Consider the following 20,435-nt stretch of genomic DNA (forward strand, 5'->3'; position numbering starts at 1 on the left):
TCAATTGAAAAGACAACGTACAGGAGATCTGAGACACCAATGGTGGATACGTTCAACTTCAGCAGGCGGAGATAAACTGACGCTATTGGATCATCCGTCCTTTATACAACTGGTGGTTTTCCCTTCCATTGAAGTCATTGGAAAAGAAAATCGGGCAGAGCGTATAATGGGCAACTGATCCAATACCGCCGGTTTTCTGCCTCCCACTGAATTTTAAGGAGCCCAGTTATCATCAGAAAGGACTGTAAAGCCACCATGATTTCTTCAGTTGAACCTCCACTCTAGTCTAAAGAGTCACCATTCATCATTGCACAGGTTAGAGTCGGCATACGATTCTGTAAACACATTATTATAAGCTGGTCACTGGTAAAATTTGTACATCTATGTACCATCAGCACAGTTATAAAACATACCGGTTAATCCAGAGTTTAATCAGAGAGACAACACACTGTAGAAACAGCAGGAAGTCAAAGGACAGGGAAGTAGAGGGGAGAGTCTCCATTTCCCTGGTGTCAAACCGAATTATAGGCATCAAGTGTTCAGATACCATTCTAATTAGACTGCATGAAAAAGATTTAAGCAATCCTGTTTCAGTATACCAGGGTATGGGAATTTCAGTTTCTCACCTCTCTGACCTCTTGTTCTTCATGACTTCATGACTACAAATGTACCCAAAAGATTAAAAATTAAATGCTGGTGAAATACAGTTATGTCGCCACTAGATGTCACTATCTCAATTAGTAAATACTGTATATTTACACGGCAATGCTAAAGACACCTAAGGCAGAAGCATCATATTACACTTTTTTATACACTTTGACTCCTTGAATCCAATATTGGATATGGGAGTCTTGCTAGATTTTAATATCTGAATTCCAGATCTAACATTGTTCCAGGATCAAATAGTTTCAAAATAAAAGTAAAGCATCCTACACTAATAACAGGCAATGCGTCTCTCTACCATCATGGCATTACAGGGCCTCTTTATAGTGTAACCTAACTGCTGAGTAAATCAATTTCCATGTTAATATTTCAAGTACAGAACGTATTTACAGCGAAATGCTTTTAAAAAAAACAAATCAAGCATACACAGCATAGGCATTATTACAACACAAGAACAATCTGAAGGATTAAACACAGATAAATAAAACAGGTTGTCTTACATGTGGCTTGCTTGAGTATCATCAGCTGGGCTGTGCATTATTTCTGGCATTTTCCACAGTGCCAAGTGGGGCTCTGATGAGCAAAGAACTCTGCACTAGCTTACAGTCAAGCTGAAGAGGTACAATCCTAAAAACTGTTAGAAACCAGCAAGCCATATCATTGTGAACTGAAGAGTTCCATTGCTGGTAGCACTTACACACAGATACATCCTCTCAAAATATCAGAATACCAACAAATTATTTTTATATCTAATATTGCATCAAAGTAAGAGTACACACAGACACAAGGAATATATTCATGTTTTCAAAAAGAGCTTTTGGCTGACGAGCTTCTTCTGGCTATAAGGTGAATGAAATTCAGGTTAGTAGTACATTAATCTTAACTTTGTAAATTTGTTTTGAAAACTGTGGGTGCACATCCATGACATGGGTACTGTGCTGAATACTGAACTTTAATATTTGCACCTGGTATTCTTATCAGGACTTCAGAAACATGGTTTTCCTTAGCCAAAACTAATATTTTATCAATTATACTTCATTTACATACTCTTCAGGCAGCACTATTGAAAATATAATTGCAACTCTAAGCACAATCAGCACACATTTCTGATCGATCCACTTGTCTGCAATGCACAATGAATATGGTGTACATGGACTTTCAGAAAGTCTTTGACAAGGTTACACAAAGGAGGTTATTGGAGAAGATTGAAGGATATGGAATTAAGGGAAGGGTAGCAAGTTGGATTAAAAAATGGCTAGAAAGGAGGAAATAAAGAACAGGAAGGGTAGTTTCTCAGAGTGGTTGGAAGCAGGTAGCAATATCCCACAGGGTTCTATTCTGGATCTGCTTCAGCTCACTGTGATTTGAATTTAGAAGAGGGGTTGTCCAAATTTGTAGATGATATTAAAATAGGAAGCAAAGTAAATAATTCTGAGGACCAAAAGGAAGCTGCAGGGAGATATTGCTAAGATGGTGTAATGGGCAAAAATGTGGCAGATGGAATTTAATGTCAGTAAATATGAGATGCGACATTTTGGTTAAAAAATAAAAGTAATTATTATACTTTAAATGGGGGAAAGCCAGGTGATATGGAAGAGCAGAGAAATTTTGGGGGTTCAGTTCACAAGACATTGAAAGCAACACCTCAAGTGGATAAAGGTATTAAAAAGGTAATGGAATACTGAATCTTATAGCAAGGGGTTTCGAATATAAAAGTTGAGATGTTATGGTCAATCTATGTAAAACCATAATTAGACCACTGCATGCAGTTTTAGGTTCCACACTACAGGAAGGATGTTGAGGCAATAAAGAAGGTAGAGCACAGATTCATTAGGATGTTGCCCAGTATGAGGAAATACAAATAGGAAAAAAGACTTGAAAAATTGTGACTGTTTTCATTAGAACAGAGGAGATTATGATTTGATAGAGGGGTTTAACATTATGGGACAGGGTAGATAGAGACAGACTTTTTTTTCCACTGGTTGAAGGGTATAGAATGAAGGAACACAGATATAAGATTAAATATAAGTGATTTAGGGCAGAGAGCAGAGGATTGTGAGACTGTGGAATGCACTACCAGAGTTAATGATTGAAGCAGAGACCATGTCATCATTTAAGAATAGGTTAGATAAATGGTTATAGCAAAGGGCATGAAGGGATATTAGTACAGGATAGGCGCATGGGATTAGGATTACTGCTTGAGTGCAGGATAAACATCAACACGGACTGGTTGGGCTGAACTGCCTCTTTTCTGTGTTGTAATTTCTATGTAAAATTATATTTTCTTTTAATTTTTCTAACAGTATGGCCTCCTAGTTTTCCAATAGCAGAAGCAAAAGCATTCCATCAGTCCATGAGTTAGGTTATACATTGTGAATCAGGCTTATTGAAAGTAAAACTTCAACTAATACAGCAAATATCACTTCTTACAAAGCTTTTGATACATACCTCCTCTATTACAAAAAAGCGCTATATTTTGCTAACTTTTCCCAAAATACTGATCCAGGACTAGTATTTCGAACACAAAACTTATACATGAGGTTTAGTTGACCTGCCTGTTCACCTTTACACGTGCTGCAGTACAGTGGAACAGGAAAAACTAATGACTTGGAAGAAGACTGCCAAATATATTCTCTGCCTGTCAATCAAACCCTTATCCCCAGAGACACCCTGTGGGACATCCCTCCACTGTGAGAACTGGGTTACCCCAGCTCAAGTTTCAAACATCTTTGACAGTCATCATAGAGCAGAAGGCTCTGATAGCCCAGTGTTAGGAATGATGATGTGTATCTGTAGCCTCCAGGAGTACAACATTCTTCCATAGGTCTAAAGTGATCAAATAAATAATCAAAATAGTTGAGGTAATTGCTAGTTGAGGCAATTGCTTGCAGTCACCAACCCTAACAAAAAGACTGACCTCCTATGGTATTTCCAGCCGCACTAAAGAATGTGGAATCTCTCTGAACCTAGAGAATCCAAAGCTCCAGTCAGCAAAACTAAAGTAATTACCAAAATCCCATAAGTATAGACATTAATCTTTCTGTATGACAGTTGTCTCTATCTGTCATTGAACATAGAACTTGCTGCAAAGTGAAACCATTCATTAAAAGGACCAGGAATGGAGACTCAATGCTTAAACACCAATATCAACCTGCATCATATTGAACTACCAGAGTGCTCCAGATAAGCAGAGACGAGATGATTGCAATACAGACTAGGTTATGGGGGACAGCTAATGGAAAAATAATAAAAGATCACTGTATGTAACAGACAAGTAGAAACTTTTTTTTAAAAAAGAAATGTGTACCGATGGTGGCTGCTTAGGGTCACAAACATGTTACAGAGCTCCTGGTGTATTATTTTAAATGTATTCTTCTTAGTGAATATATTTTTCATCCCTTGAGATGGAGCAACTCCCCACAATTGCAACAAGATCAGATAACCCCAGGGCTTGTTGATGGTTTCTGTCCATCTGTTGACATTAACAGGCTTGGGTGCACTTGTACATGACATCCAGCTTCAAAGTAGATCGGACAAAATGATTCTTGGTGATACTCTCAAAACATTTGAAAATTATCCAACAGATCAGGATTAGTCAATACATTACGATAATAAAACCATGATTACAAGTGGGGTGAAGAATAAACCAACAGATGTAAATGGGATTGGCAGCAATATCATTTCAAAACGATGAATGATTGGCTAGTGTCTGTGTCTCAATTTAAATTTGTTTCATCCAACCATCTAGATAACCTAACATACTTTAACCATATTTTCGAGCCCTTTGTTGCAACAGTATTAAATTTCCAGAGCTCCTCATGATTAATTACTATCTCTTTTTCCCCTTGTATGAGATTTTTAATCTTCCCATTATTGGAAATATTTTAAAGCACCAAGAGCTGATCAGTTCTCAACATGTACCTGTCTGCAACATTCTTTGCAAGGAACTTAAGTTGCTCAAGATTATAATCAGAATGTTGAAATGACCATGGGATGTCACACAATTAGTGAAATAAAGTATGGACCCTTGGGATATCCTTCTGGGTCACTTATACAGATGTGCAGATAAATTCAGGTTTGTTACTCCATAGTTCATAACGTTTCCTGATTCGTTGAGTGACTCTTCAGCTGTAAACAAATCCAATCTCTTCTTAGAAAGGCAAAATCCTGGACTAAACTATGAATGATGGAAAGCTCTCTGCAGATGAGGTCCTTGTGACTGAGCACGCCCATGGGGAATCAGAGGCTGAGAAGGACCACCTAGAAAGAAGCAGGAAAAGTTTTTTGTTATTTACGTTCCAGATCCTACCTGGTAACTTCAAAATGACAAACATACAATTTCTAAAGCAGATAACCCTTCATGTATTGAAAAACCTTTTCTACTTCAAAGAATGAACATTTTTTCTTGCAAAGCTCATCTTAAACCATGGTTTTCTAACAACTGATTATTAGATATAATTAAAATAATGTATAGAAAAATAGAATCTTGCTAAATTCAGTTTTTTTAACTATGGGATTTCTAATATATGCCTGGTAATAAGGCAAGCATCCTCATTGTTAATTCACCATAATATTAAACTATTCTATTGAATAAATTATTGTTTTTTTTCTCTAATGCAGGAAGGGCAGCTGTTAAAAAGGAGGAAAAGGACTTGCACTTATGAAGTGCCCTATCACGTCCCCAGGATGTCCCAAAGCAATTCACAATCAATGAATTATTTTTGAAGCACAGTCACGGTTGTTGTGTCGTCAGTTAATTTGTGTACAGCAAGATCCCATAAACGCAAATAAGAAGACTCTAATCTGTTTTTGGTGGTGTTGGTTGAGTTATTGTCACATTAAATCAGGTTGCAACTGTACCTTCTTCACAAGTAGGCCCCATCCACTGGAAGGAACACACACAGTTTCCATTACGAGTGTTACAGTGTGCTTTGTTAGCACACTGGCACGTCAAGGTGCAGTTAGGTCCATATTGGTTTGTTCTACATTCTGTAAGACAACAAAATGAAGAAGTATTTTGAGAATATACAAATAAAGCTACATTTATTCGAAAAGTCCCTTTTATTCTTCTACATTTTAGCAACTAGAATCCTGCCTTTTTTCAGAAGGGAAGGTTAGACTGTTCAGGGGGTTGTCGACTTATCTGTGCTCTGTTATCAGATAACAGAAATACCTCTGCAGAAAAATGCTGGCCCTCTTCTTATGAGATGGACCTCTCCACTGCCATTTAGTGCTCAGTCTAGCAGCCAGGCCGAGAACAAGTGAGAAGCAAGTCAAGCAGCAGTGGGATTGAAACCAAAGCACTGAATGGAAACCAATTTTGTATTTGTCACACCACCAATCAGTTGAGCCTGAGATTCAATTATGATCCTTCTGAATGTCAACCCAGTAGATTATTGCTGGTACTATTGAGTTACGATAGCTACAATTGGGATTTGAATTATAGCCCTTCGAATGGTAAGCAATGCTGGAATTTCTTGGTCAAGATTCAAACTCCTAAAATCTGGAATGGGGATTCAGTTTTCTGCTGTTACTTCCTAAATGAAAGTTGCTACACTCTACCACTTGGCCGATTAAGCCCACTGAATGACAGTCAATGATCTACCATGGGAACTAATGAGTCCTTTGAAAATGATTCCAATTATACCCTAAAGTCTGCCAAGTCCTTCCAAGAGTTCACTGCTCTACTCCCAAATGTTCTACTGCTAGAATTCCCAGACCACACAAATGTGTGATATACAGAACAATTAAATAGTCAATGAATGCTATCAGGTAATCTATCATTAGAAAAAAATACAAAAAAAATTGAGTATGCAGAAAGAATTATTACCACTGTCACACCGGTCTCCAGTTCTACCTGGTGGGCAAAGGCACTTTCCTGTTACAGGGTGGCATGATGTGACACCTTCACAGTCACACATCTGCTGGCATCTCTCCCCAAAGCGTCCAACTTCACAAGCTAGCATATAACAAAGCAGGATTTACACATTAGCGCATGGAAAATGCATAAAAACTCACCCTGCTTCTCAATAATTCTTACAGGTTGCAAGCTATTATGTAGTGTCTTTTAAAGAGAGATTAAGCAATGGAGGGAGGGGTTGGGAGCATTGAGAAATATCTCTCCTTCAAAATTAAAAATAAAATCACACTTATACATAATAAAATACTATGATAAAGGTTAGTTAATATCTGTAATCTTGTCACAAGCCTCCTGTGTTTTGTGTGCTTGCTCTGTGTGCGTGTGCATGTGTGCAAATGTGAGAGAGAGGGAGAGAGAGAGAGCAGGCAAGGTTGAGTGCATGTACAATCACGTGTGGGGGAGATAAAACAAAAGAAACTAGGAAGCAAGTCAGCGAATGATAAATAGGTAAAAGATACTGCAGACCAATAGGGCTAGTTTATTCTGTTTAATATTCATCTAAATTCCTTGATTAGATTCAAGCCAATAACTCACTCCCAAATATTTATTATTCTGTGGGGAAGATTTTTGACTTCATGGCCTGAGTGGTAATCTTGAGGGGCAGATCACACAGCCTTAACAGAACTCAAAGGAATAAAAATCAGGCAGGGTCTAGGGCATTCGATCTGCCCCACCAGATTACTGCCCAGTTGAAAATCTACCCCTATGTGCCAGCTGTCGGAAATCTTTAATTAGATTCCAACCTGTATCTCACTCCCCAGGTATCCACTCGTCTGTATAAAAAATAAACCAAATCTCTCAGTTAAATTACAGACTGTAACTCTTTCCCAAGTATTATTCTTGATTAACTGTCTTAAACGCCTCCATTACATTACAGCCTGTGTATTACACATTGCTATTCACTAATCTCTATTTCATACCTGATCGGTAGTGGTATGTCAAAAGTCATTTGACAAAAAAGTGACTAGTGTCATTACCTTTTTCACAGTGATCGCCATGGTAACCAGATGGACAGATGCACTGTCCCGTGATAGGTCCACAAGCAGCACCGTGCTTACAGTCACAGGAGTGAGCACAGTTTAAGCCGTAAAACCCCAGAGGGCAAGCTAGGAAAGAAGCCAGTGAAATAAAGTGGTCAAAATTACTCTCAACTAACATTAAACACTTTTCAGTCCTGATTCTACCATGTTAGAAGGAATACTACATTTGTCTGATTTAATAAACTCAACATTTATATACTGGCAGCTCTGTTTCGGAGTCATTTTGCTCTATGCGAAGACTTTTCACATAATTTATTCCAATTGGACTGAAGTCTGCATTACATCAAGCTGGTTGGGTGAAACAAATTTATTTTGGCGGCCAATGTGACAAAAGTGAAGGGGAGTTTAAACTGTGAACCAATGGTTCACTGTAATCCCCAAAATTATTAACAAGGTGACTAACTGCTAATTTCTGTTCATGTTATGAAAGTGATGTGAAACTTAAAACATCTTTTTAAAAAATAAAAATTGTTATGGAATAAAATAGTGGTTGATCATCTCCACATCAACATACAGACTTGGGGCAGCCCTCACCTCACCAAAGTGGTACCAAGTTACAAACAAGCCATTTCTAAGGCGCATCGCCAGGTTTCACATGTCGTCATACTCAATGCACATTGTTTGACTGTTTGTGAAGACTGTGCAAAAAATTAATCTACTAACCGTGTTCACACAAAGGGCCGTAGAAACCCGCCAAACACTGACAACTGCCTGTAAACCTTTCACAGGTTCCATTATTCCAACACAAACAGTCCAGCTGGCAGTTGGCTCCATATTTCCCAGAAGGACACTCTGTATTACAAAAAAAAATCCTTCACAAAACAGTCTTGCAATATCTTTATTTACTTCCCTCTCCACAAAAAAGTTTTTACTTCTCACCAGCGCCGCCCACCGTGCCCAGCGCCGCCCACCGTGCCCAGCGCCGCCCACCGTGCCCAGCGCCGCCTCTTGGCTGAGAGCTGGGCCAGCAGTGCTGCCATATCTCTAGCGATGTCACTCTGTAACTGATGACAAAGTGGAATGAAGTGAGGTATCAGGAGGAAATGCCTTCACCTCAGTTCCACACCTCACCTGATACAGAGCCCATGGTTAATACCATTATCATTCTTTTCATATTTCAGTATAGACACGCCAAGCCCTCACTGTAACTCAGATATATCATTCCTCCCTCCCCATTGTAACATTCTCTGAAATAAACCATACTCCTCATTATTATACTCTCTTGTATACACCACTCCCCTCAATATAACACTCTGATTTACATCATAGTCCTTCTCTATATACGTTACAATATACCTCCAGCACACCCTCATCTTAATGCTCTGTGATATATTCCCTATCTCCCGCTATAACACACAGCAATATATCTCACGACCCTTTATTATAACACTCCAAATTTACCATAACCTGCATTATAACACATTGTTGAGGACTCCTGTATTACAGAAGCATATAGAAACATTCTCCATGCATTTCTTCCAAAAAGAGCCTAATATTGATTGGTTCAACTCTCTTTGAAGTAGCTGTAATTAGTTATAGTTATAATCTATTGACTTTTTTTTTCAGTGCCCTAATTAATAAGTATTTTGGAATCCTGAAACTTGTGAACAAGAAGCGCATCTTTAACCAGTGAACGTACCTTTTTCACAATGGGTGCCAGTCCATCCAAGCCCACAGAAACACATCCCATCTTCTGGGTTACAGATACCACTATTCTGACAGGCACAGACCTCCTGACAGCTTTGTCCGAATCTTCCCTTTGGACACACTGCAGCAAAGCAACAGCACTTTAAACAAGTCAATCTGAAACAGTTACTCTTAAGCTATCTAAATTTAGAATCCACCTGAATGTCATGTTTCATATCCAATGCACAACCTGCCTTATAGCATCAATATAGAGTGTGCCTCACGTCTAGCTAGATTTTAATATCGTTTGAGTTCCTGATGCAGTCAGAACCTCACTGTTTAAATGACCTCCTATACTGGTGAGCGGAAAACATCTTGGGGGGGAAAAAATTGGATAAGGGCCGTTTTTAGGCACAGGTAGCGTGATGTGCCATTACCCTGCGCACAATGACCCCAGCGCAGGCAGGACGCAAGTTTTGGCCTGCCTGAGGACTCACCTGCAAACAGCATTCCATTCCGGGCTTTGCACGTGGAATTAATGCAATTTGTACTTTCCACCACCAGGGGGGAGCTCAATTTCTTAAAGGAAGGATGTTTCTCAGAAATCTCTTAAAGGTAGCTGGTACCTGTTATTTGCTGAAAATAACAGTCTACTGTCTGCATGGAGTCTGAACAGAGATCAGACATTGCACACGTAAAACACAGATGCAGGTCCCATCCCTATGTTTACACACTGATGAGTTATGTTAAAACATTGAATAAATTTCACATCCTCCAATCTGCACGCCAGACCTCACCAATCTGCCGATCTGAGTTGGTACCAGGCCTGCGAGAGAGCGTGCACCAAGGTTCTCTGCTGATGCACTAGAGACCTTGGAGCAAGAGGTGGACAGAAGGAAGAACATCCTATATCTGCAGGGGGGGGGGGGGCACAAGAGGCCACCCAGACATATATCCAAAAGTCAGTGGGAGGCAACGGGGGATGAAGTCAACGCCAGGCACACAGCATCATGAACATGGATGCAGTGCAGGAAGAAGTTCAATGCTTTGACATGAGTGGTCAAGGTGAGTGAGGTCAACTGTCATGTGGCGTCTCCTACCAACTGCTCCACGCACTACACCCCCCCATCACCCACATACCAAAAAACTCTTTTCATCGGTACTCAACTCTTCCAACCAGATGCTTCCTGTCATCCTTACACATTACAACTGTTGCATGCTGCCCACCCACAATTCACAGGCTGCACACACTGGCAGCTATTCAACCATGACAGGCATGTCACCCAGACACACGTCCCGCTTACTTGCAGGAGAAGGTGGCGCATATCAGGAGGCAGAAAGTGGCAGTGGCATTTAGCCCTTTGAGCCTGTTCCACCATTCAATGAGATCATGGTGGACCTGTGACCTAACTCCATATATCTGCCTTAACCCCATATCTCTTAATACCCTTGGTTCACAGAAATCTATCAATCTCAGATTTAACATTCACAATTGTGCTAGCATCAACTGCCATCTGCAGAAGAGCGTTCCAAACATCTCCCACCCTTTGCGTGTAGAAGGATTTCCTAACTTCACTCCTGCACGTCCTGGCTCTAAATGTTAGGCTATGTCCCCGCGTCCTAGTATTCAAGTCTAGGAGACCTCCAAAAACAGTTACAAATGTCTCGGCAGCCAGAAGCAATAATCCAGCCACTAACCTGCAAATCCTGCATGGTCCCTTTAAATAGCACTGGTGGGGTGTCCTCCAGGCATTCTAAGACATGTGTTGAGTTGAGCGTTAAGTCCTAAAATGGTATCGATCACTTTAAATCAGCGTTGCACACTGATTGAAGCCATTTTCTCCCTACTTTACATGATTCCAGCGTTCGTTATCTGTGCCTGCGTTAACTCCTATACCAAGATGACACCCGGCGCACGTCACGCTGGAAAACATGCATGCACATCCAAGACGCCACCTTGGATGTCGGAGAGGCCATGTAGTGCCGAAACAACGGGCGGCTACACGGCCCAATTTAATGCCCCTTTAATGTAACACTGGCTGGTACAGTAAATTTAGGTGTTACATTCAAGCACACACTCTATTTACCAATATAGAAGTGTGTTAAATAAGGCAAGCCCTAATAAATCAGAAGGCTCTGTAATTATTTTAAAAGCAATTACAGTATTAAGGTAGTTCCTTGTACAGCGTTAATATGATCCTTGTGTGATAAGCAGAAATCCTGCTTCCAGTTTTCGACCTGTTGACCTCTGAAGTATATATCAGGTCACTGCTTATAATGATCAAACTACCAATATATAAATGAGTCAGTTATAAAGAGCTTGCACTGTGCAGGGAAAATAAAATTAATCATTGTATGTTAATGCTTAGAATTATTTTCATTAAAAAAAAAATCATCATTTGAATATAATGACTCCTCCTGACTGTTCTTAGAATAAATCACTTGGCAGTACCTTTCTGGCAGGTGGAACCCATTGTACCAGACCGACACTGGCATTTTCCTGTCTCAGGGTCGCATCGGTCTCCTTTACCACAGGGACACAGTATCATACAGTCTTTCCCATAATAACCTTCTGGACAAGCTGGATGGGAGAAATATTTGTTGATGAAAGTGCCATGTTGTGAAGTTTGGAAGTCAATACATCAATATAAACTAAACATGTTCACCCACATATATCAGAACAGAGAGAGTGAGCAGTGTTGTAACTTTGATTGAACCAATGCTGGAGATAATAGGGTACATTTTGTAAGGCTCTGCTCCCAGACCAGAGGCTGGTTGGATGGGTCACAGATAGGTCACTTACCATTGTAGGGACAAGTCTGTGGCATGCAACGCTATCCAGTAAGGCCCCTCACTAGGAGCAAAGCCTCACAATATTTAATCAAATCTGTACAATAATTTGGGATTTTGTCGTCCTCTTTGTTAAAGAAAGATAGAACTTGTAGCACCTTTCACGACATTCCAAAGTGCTTCACAGCTAATGAAGTATTTTCAAAACTATAGTCACTGTTGTAACGTGGGCAAATGCAGCAGCCAGTTTGTGCACAGCAAGGTTTCACAAACAGCAATCAGATAAATGACCAGAAAATCTGTTTTAATGATGTTGATTGAGGGATAAATATTGGTTAGGACACCGGGAGTACTCCCCTGCTCCACTTCGAATAGTGCCATGTAATCTTTAATGTCCACCTGAGAAGGCAGGTTAATGTCTCAGCCAAAAGACAGCACTTCTGACAGTGCAGCACTCCCTCAATACTGCACTGAAGTGTCAGGCCAGATCATGTGCTCAAGTGTCTGGAGTGGGGCTTGAACCCATGACCTTCTGATTCAGAGGTAAGAATGCTACCACTGAGCCAAAACTGACACAGAAGCTAGGAGAACAGACAGGTGAGATGATAGGGGGTGCTGTCAGAAGTAGGTTTTGAGGAGCTTTTTGAAGGGGCAGGAGAGATGTAGTAAGGGGGAAGGGCTTAGGAAGAGAATTCTAGAGTGTGGGGACGAGATGTCTGAAGAACAAGTACTGATGGGTGGACAGGGAGGAAGGGGCGAGCGCAATTAATCTAAAATAAAACATTGGGATAGATCTTGATCTGAGAATGAGGAGTTGCGTGAAAGATGCTGCCCATTGTGCTTACGACTATTATATCAAAGGCCAGCTTTCTTCTAAGCTGATCCTTGGATACACAACACTTTTAGGATAGACAGTACTTTGAAAAGTATTTCACTGCTGGCTACAATGAATCAGAAACTAAGCACAGATATTTCCAGGGAAATTTCTGCGAGATTTTCTGAGTACTTTGATGAAGCAATATTTCAATAATTTTAATTTACAATTTCTCGGGATTTTGTTAACGGGATTGGACAAAGTCAGCATGGGTTTATGAAAGGGAAATCATGCTTAACAAATCTACTGGAGTTTTTTGAGGATGTAACTAGTAGAATAGATGGGGGAGAACCAGTGGATGTGGTGTATTTGGATTTTCAGAAGGCTTTTGATAAGGTCCCGCACAAGAGGTTAATGTGCAAAATTAAAGCACATGGGATTGGGGGTAATATACTGGCAGGGATTGAGAATTGGTTGACAGACAGGAAACAAAGAGTAGGAATAAACGGGTCTTTTTCCGGGTGGCAGGCAGTGACTAGTGGGGTAGCGCAGGGATCAGTGCTTGGGCCCCAGCTATTCACAATATATATCAATGATTTGGATGAGGGAACTGAATGTAACATTTCCAAGTTTGCAGACAACACAAAGCTGGGGTGGAATGTGAGCTGTGAGGAGGATGCAAAGAGGCTCCAATGTGATTTAGACAAGTTGGGTGAGTGGGCAAGAACATGGCAGATGCAGTATAACGTGGATAAATGTGAGGTTATCCACTTTGGTTGTAAAAACAGAAAGGCAGATTATTATCTGAATAGTGATAGATTGGGAAAAGGGGAGGTGCAACGAGGCCTGGGTGTCCTTGTACACCAGTCGCTGAAAGCGAGCATTCAGGTGCAGCAAGCAGTTAGGCAGGCGAATGGTATATTGGCCCTCATTGCAAGAGGATTGGAGTACAGGAGCAGGGATGTCTTACTGCAGTTATACAGGGCCTTGGTGAGACCACATCTGGAGTATTGTGTGCAGTTTTGGTCTCCTTATCTGAGGAAGGATGTCCTTGCCAAGGAGGGAGTGCAATGAAGGTTTACCAGACTGATTCCTGGGATGGCAGGACTGACGTATGAGGAGAGATTGGGTCGACTAGGCCTATATTCACTGGAGTTTAGAAGAATGAGAGGTGATCTCATCAAAACATAAAATTCAACAGGACTAGACAGACTAGATGCAGGGAGAATGTTCCCGATGGCTGCCGAGTCCAGAACCAGGGGTCACAGTCTCAGGATATGGGGTATGCCATTTAGAACCAAGATGAGGAGAAATTTCTTCATTCAGAAGGTGGTGAACCTGTGGAATTCTCTACCACAGAAGGCAGTGGAGGCCAAGTCATTAGATGTATTCAAGGATATAGACATATTTCTTAATGCTAAAGGGATCAAGGGATATAGGGAAAATGCGGGAACAGGGTACTGAGTTAGATGATCAGCCATGATCATTTTGAATGGCGGAGCAGGCCCAAAGGGCCGAATGGCCTACTCTTGCTCCTATTTTCTATGTTTCTATGTTTCCATGATGTGCGAGAAATGGTACTCAAAATAACTGATGTGCAGGATGACAGTATGCGTAACACATTGTCATTTCAACTTTGGAGCCTGGGTTGAATCCAGCTCATACTGCTGGAATGAAAGTCGCCTCTCTCTGACGACTGTAAGAGTCTTATGTAAAATGAGTCTGGGCAGGCTCAACTGAGCTTGGTGATTATCTTGGCAAAACACCTTTCTTTTATCAGACTCTGAATATTCTATCTGACAATATATTTTATACATTATACATACACCAGATATTACTGAAACGGTAACTATAAAATAGAAAACTTCTACCCTACTTTTTACAGTACTTATTAATGTGATCAACAGTCTACTGTACGAGGGGTGGAAAGGGATAAAATCTAAATGCACCAGTGACACCATCACTTTTGTGATACCAGGTCAATCCTTGGTGAAAATATTCTTGATATTTCATTCTCTCTCCTATCTCATATACCAATCTCATGGTCTCAGAACTGAAGTGATAATGACCATACAAATGAAGCAAGAACATCACTATATCTTTTACACTCCAATTATGTTGCATTGGTGCATTCAGGGTTATTCTTTTGAAGTCAAGGGTTAAGGCACATTGTTGCGACAATATAAAGTATCTAGCCTGTATTGTGACTGACCCAGAACTGCCTGATGGGATCAGCATAAAGGAAGCTTTATCCAGTATGCAATCTGTGCTATACTTTGATGCTGACAATGAATATCCTAAGTAAAAGAAATGCATATCTTTACATAGTCATCATCCCGATAAGTAATAATTTCACTCAAATATACATATGTTTCCATCGCAGCATGATAATTTACAAAAATAACTTTCTTGTTTAATTTCTCCCACATTCTATTCTTGCTGGTGATTCCTATTGGGTGGTTGGGACTAGTGTAACTTACCGATTGTGCAGTCAGCTCCAATAAATCCAGGAGGACAGCTGCAGGTTCCAGTCACAGTGTCACATTGACCCTTGTTCTGACACTTGCAGCTCTCTCGGCAGTAGGGTCCATAGGTCCCCTCTAGACATTCTGAAAGACAAATCCATTCATTCTTACTCAAGAGCTTTCATGTCATTTTACTGGGAGACACCCAATACACAGATTACTAACATTTCTGCATAGCCCTATGCCACCCCGAGTGTAAATTGAAAGTCCACCACTGTTTTAAAAATCAATCAATCAATCACAAAATCAATCAACCCTGCTGGAAGTGGCCATTTTATTAGCAATTAACTTGCAACTTCATTAGTGATACCTCTAGTGTCTGAGGTTAAACAGGAGATTATAGCCCTCTCAATCACATACACAATACAGTTTCACATAATTTGTTGCCCACACTAAAATAGTAGGTTAATTTGTCCACAATAGCCTGCTAAACACACTGTAAAATGAACTTTTTTTTAGCAAATCTTTTTGTAAAATCAATGAATGCAATGTTATTAATATATATTTTGTCTTTCTCTTTAGGATCACAATAAATATAATACTTGTTAAGACAGTGAGAATCAGAAATGTCTCGTTAAGAGGCTATATTGTGCACATTAAAAATTAGAACTGAGAGCCTTATGCTGACAATGGATATTTTACAGAGATTATTATAAAGGAGAGCCTTATACTGATGATGAGTGTACAACAGAATGGTATAATTGTGCAGTTTATATTGAGGATTGATGTAGGACAGACAGACTATTGTAGCCGAGAACATCATACTGATCTTAGGTGTACAAAAGAGTGTTCTAATTGCAAACTTTATGATGAGGGTGGGATCCAACAAACTTTATATGAATCTCAGTCATTGAAAGATCATTTTATTTCAAGTTAGTAATTACATAGAATGTTCAGCACAGAAACAGGCCATTTGGCCCAAAAGGTCCATGCCAGTGTTTATGCTCCACCCTTCTTCATCTAACCCCATCGATATATCCTTCTATTCCCTTCTCCCTCACGTGTTTATCTAGCTTCCCCTTAAATGCATCCATGCTATTCGCCTCAACTACTCCCTGTGGTAGCGAGTTCCACATTCTAATCACTCTCTGGGTAAAGAAGTTCCTCCTGAATTCCCTATTGGATTTATTAGTGACTATCTTATATTTATGGCCCTTAGCTCTGGTCTCCCCTGCAAGTGGAAACATTTTCTCTACACCTACTTTATCAAATCCTTTCATAATCATAAAGACCTCTATCTGGTCACCCCTCAGTCCACTCTTTGAAAAAAATTAACTGTAAAGTATTAGAGCTATAAATAATTAAAACACCATTTGGGTGGATTATTATAAAATGGAATGCTCCACACTTTCACTTCTGGTGATTTTGCAACCTGATTTTTATAAACTATAGAAAGAACACAATCTGTTTGAAAGACATGATAAAGAAACTGACAGATAATTGCAAACAGGAGGTACATTTTGTAAAATCAATGATTACATACGGAGGTCACAGCGGGTACCATGGTAGCCAGGTAGACAAGTGCAGTCCCCATTGACAGGATGGCACTCCTCATTCACTCCTGAGCACTGGCACACCTGATTGCAGTTCTGTCCGTAGGTACCTGGGGGACAATCTGGAAGGGAGAAGAAAAGTCAAAAATGCAAATGTAGCCGACTGTTTTAACTCCTGGAGGACTCCCGCAGTAGTACTGTGACTAAAGGGAACAATTCAGTCCTGCCTGATACTGATTCAGTGTCATCATCCTGTAAAGGTTGAGTACATATTGGGTGAAAGAGAAGAGTTCACACATCGTCAGTACTAATCATCAAATCCATTAGACTGTAGCCAGAGGTGGGGGTGAGTCAAGGATTCTTTATATAGCAGAGGATTATACCATGACTATGGTGACAAGAATCTTAAAATGTACACAAACATTCCACCATCTTTTCAGTGTGTAGGAAGATACAAGGCTGGGATCCCAAACTCCATAAAAGATATAGCCCAAGGATGTGAGGTGGCAAATGCTCTCTATCCACAAGCAACCACAACCTGGGCAGAGGTGAACTTAATAAAGGAACATCTGTTGTGGATTATTAATACTTCAGACAATATATAAGACTACTTAATATGAATCCAAAGACACTACCTGCACTCTGACTCACATTGAATTAGAAAAGCTTTAAAATTCAGTTATAGAGCTTTACATGGTGACAACTGAATAGACGTGACAAGAGCAGTAAACATTCATTTTGACCGTCTTTATACTCATAGAGCCATTGAAAGTTTGGTATCACATTTAAGGTTTACCACAGTAGTCCAGAGAAATTAGCACAATAGAGCTTCTATGATGTGGGAAATATTACTTGCACAAAGTTGTACCAAATCTCAATGTATCTCACAGTCCTGAGGCCAATCCTTCCCTTGAGAAAGGCTAGTTTTCATTTCTTTTTCACCCTCATTTTACTATTTTCCCCACCCCTTTTAGGTACTAGCCCTACCACACAAACCATCCCTCAGTCTGGCAGAGGCAGAAAGTTTACCTGATCAAAGGCTTTTGGTGGTTTTGCACGATAATTGGCTATAATACATAGAAATACACAGAAGTTACAACACTGAAACAGGCCATTCACTCCAACCAGTCCATGTTGGCATTTACCCTCCTTGTCAGCAAATAGTTCGAGTAGTTCACATTTACCCACCCTGTTCCCATATCCCTTCAACTCCTTTTCCTTCATCCACCTATCCAATCTAATCTTGAATGATGGTATAGTTTCTGCCTCGACCACTAAGCTGGGAAGTGAATCCCTCAGCCACAAAACTCTGTGTAAAGAAAGTGTCTGATCTCTGTTCTTAATCTCTTACATTGTATCTCTGGCCCTCATTCTTGACCCTTCAACTACTGGAAACAGCCTCCTTCCATCTACCCTGTCTCATCCTTTAATTTTAAACACATCTATCATATCGCCCCTTAATCTTATTGTTCTAATGAAAAAAGACCCAATCTTTTAATTCTTTGTATTTGTATTTCCTTATACCAGGAGGTAGCACCCTAGTGAAATAAAAACATAAAATGCTGGAAACACCCAGGTCAGGCAGCATCTATGGAGAGAGAAAGAGAGTTAATGTCAATCAGCCTGAAATGTTAACCCTGTTTCTCCCTCCATAGGTGCTGTCTGATCTGCTGAGTGTTTCCAGCATTTTTTGTTTTTATTTCAGATTTCCAGCATCTTTTATTTGGCATCCTAGTGAATCTGCATTGTACGCTCTCTAAAGCCTCAATATCCTTTCTATAGTGTGGAGTCCAATACTGCACACAGTAATCTACCTAAGGTCTTATAATAGGCTGCTTTCGGGAAGAAAGCATTAAATCTGGATTGTTCTCTGATTTAGCCTCCCTGCCTGCAAAGAACCACCTGCTGCCAAACAAACAGCTCTTCCTTAGATAGGAAAAGGGTAAGAGTCACTTTTCTAATGTCCTGAAAGCGCAACAGTTAATTCTGAAACCGAGCAAGAGAAGAAATATATTTGCTCACTCACATAACTCAATGATTCACAAAAACATCGACTGCCTAATGCTTGAGGGAAATAATTACTATTAGAAGGAGACAGGAAACGGTGAAGCGGCCATTTTTGCTATTGTAAAACTCAGACATGTCACCCCCTTCTTTATTCATCAAATAAATGCGCCATAGTTAAAACTGGAACATTCGACTTCTTTGGATTCAGTGTCTCCTTACTTGCTTCACAACCATTGCCAGTGAATCCGGCAGGACAGCCACACTCCCCTGTCATATGGTTACAGGCAATGCCAGGGTGGCACTCACAGCTCTGGCCACAGTTCTCTCCATAGTAACCAGGCAAGCATGCTGCAAGAGAAACAAAGCAATGTCAGACCCTGTTCAAAATATCTTTATTGACTCAGAATTTTTCTTATATATACATTAATGACTTTTTTTGAATTTTATGCTTATTGAGGTCAGAGATCCTCTGAGCCAGGAGCACTAACTCGCAAAATATAATCCATGAAGGCAAATAAGACAGAGTTGCCTGGGCTTCGATGGCTGGTTGCCAGGGCTTGGGGGCAGCATGTGGCCCAAGGACTGTAACTTGAATACCCTTACCCTATGGCATCAGTGTGTGATTTTTCTATTTCCCATACCAATCAACCTGTGGCAGAATGCCAGTTTAGTACCAGTTTCATAATGTAGGCCTATGCCCACTAAGAAATAGATTGAGATGGTCCAAACTCATTTCATGACAGACCCCTTACAGTGTGCAGACAGAGGATTTTTTTTCCTTCAAGCAGTCTAGGATGGATTGGAACCCAAGTCTCAGAAGTGAAAGAGAAGTGCCATAACCCGCTGTAGCACCCAGCCCCCAAAACTACACTTTTATATTAAAGAGCTTTGGTCAAGCACAGAGACGATAATGCTTTGCCTCTTCTGAGGTTCAAGCGGTTTCTGTTCAGGTACTTGTACAAAGATAATATAATGATGGTGGTTATTCATAGAATCAGTCACCATCCAATTCACACTTTCCCTTTAAGATCACGGCTACCCAGTGCCCCGCTACATAAATCAGGTGTTAAACTGCGGCTGACATTTGTGCACCTTAACGTTCCCCAGCCCCTCTCCCCACCCTCCACCCCCACCCCCATGAACCCCTTTTTAACACCCACAGAAAGAGAAATCTGGAAATCACTGACTTCACGCACCTGGTGGGAGCCTCACCCACCAAGAACGAGATTGCAAATTCAGGCACAGGCTGCTCACGATTTTCTGACCACTTTCAGGAGCTCCATATTTACCACCTGCTTTCTGGAAACTCGAAAGCATTTCGATAAAAAGAGTGTTCAAGTGAGTGGCTAGTCAGAAAGAGCATGCAAGAACGCTGGTCAACCAGCTAAACAGCCACTTAAAAGTGCGCTGTGGGCCATTCCAGCTGTGAAGTGTGCAATGTTCATGATAAATGGAGGGAGAGCACAGAGGTTTTAATACTACGGTTTACAGAGCAAGATTTGCAGGTCACAGTAGATGGTTTAAGTGATGACAAAGTGCTTTCTATGAAGTGGAGGG

At 40.5% G+C, this 20,435-nt stretch overlaps 1 protein-coding gene across 1 annotated transcript in view; it reads right to left on the reverse strand.

The window, feature by feature from the left end:
• Positions 1-4,840: 4,840 nt before the first annotated feature.
• The window catches only part of LOC137331757 (multiple epidermal growth factor-like domains protein 6), a 273,387-nt gene continuing 257,792 nt past the window's right edge, over positions 4,841-20,435 (reverse strand). Inside the window, exons 29-38 of the mRNA XM_067995739.1 lie at positions 19,098-19,226; positions 16,862-16,993; positions 15,334-15,462; positions 11,702-11,830; positions 9,263-9,391; positions 8,287-8,415; positions 7,561-7,689; positions 6,494-6,622; positions 5,524-5,652; positions 4,841-4,923 (exon numbers count right to left, since the gene is read on the reverse strand). Of these exons, the coding sequence (XP_067851840.1) occupies positions 4,841-4,923; positions 5,524-5,652; positions 6,494-6,622; positions 7,561-7,689; positions 8,287-8,415; positions 9,263-9,391; positions 11,702-11,830; positions 15,334-15,462; positions 16,862-16,993; positions 19,098-19,226 (1,247 nt within the window). The remainder of the gene's footprint in view (positions 4,924-5,523; positions 5,653-6,493; positions 6,623-7,560; positions 7,690-8,286; positions 8,416-9,262; positions 9,392-11,701; positions 11,831-15,333; positions 15,463-16,861; positions 16,994-19,097; positions 19,227-20,435) is intronic.

This window comes from Heptranchias perlo, chromosome 13 (genome assembly GCF_035084215.1).
Source record: "Heptranchias perlo isolate sHepPer1 chromosome 13, sHepPer1.hap1, whole genome shotgun sequence".
Lineage (NCBI taxonomy): Eukaryota > Metazoa > Chordata > Chondrichthyes > Hexanchiformes > Hexanchidae > Heptranchias > Heptranchias perlo.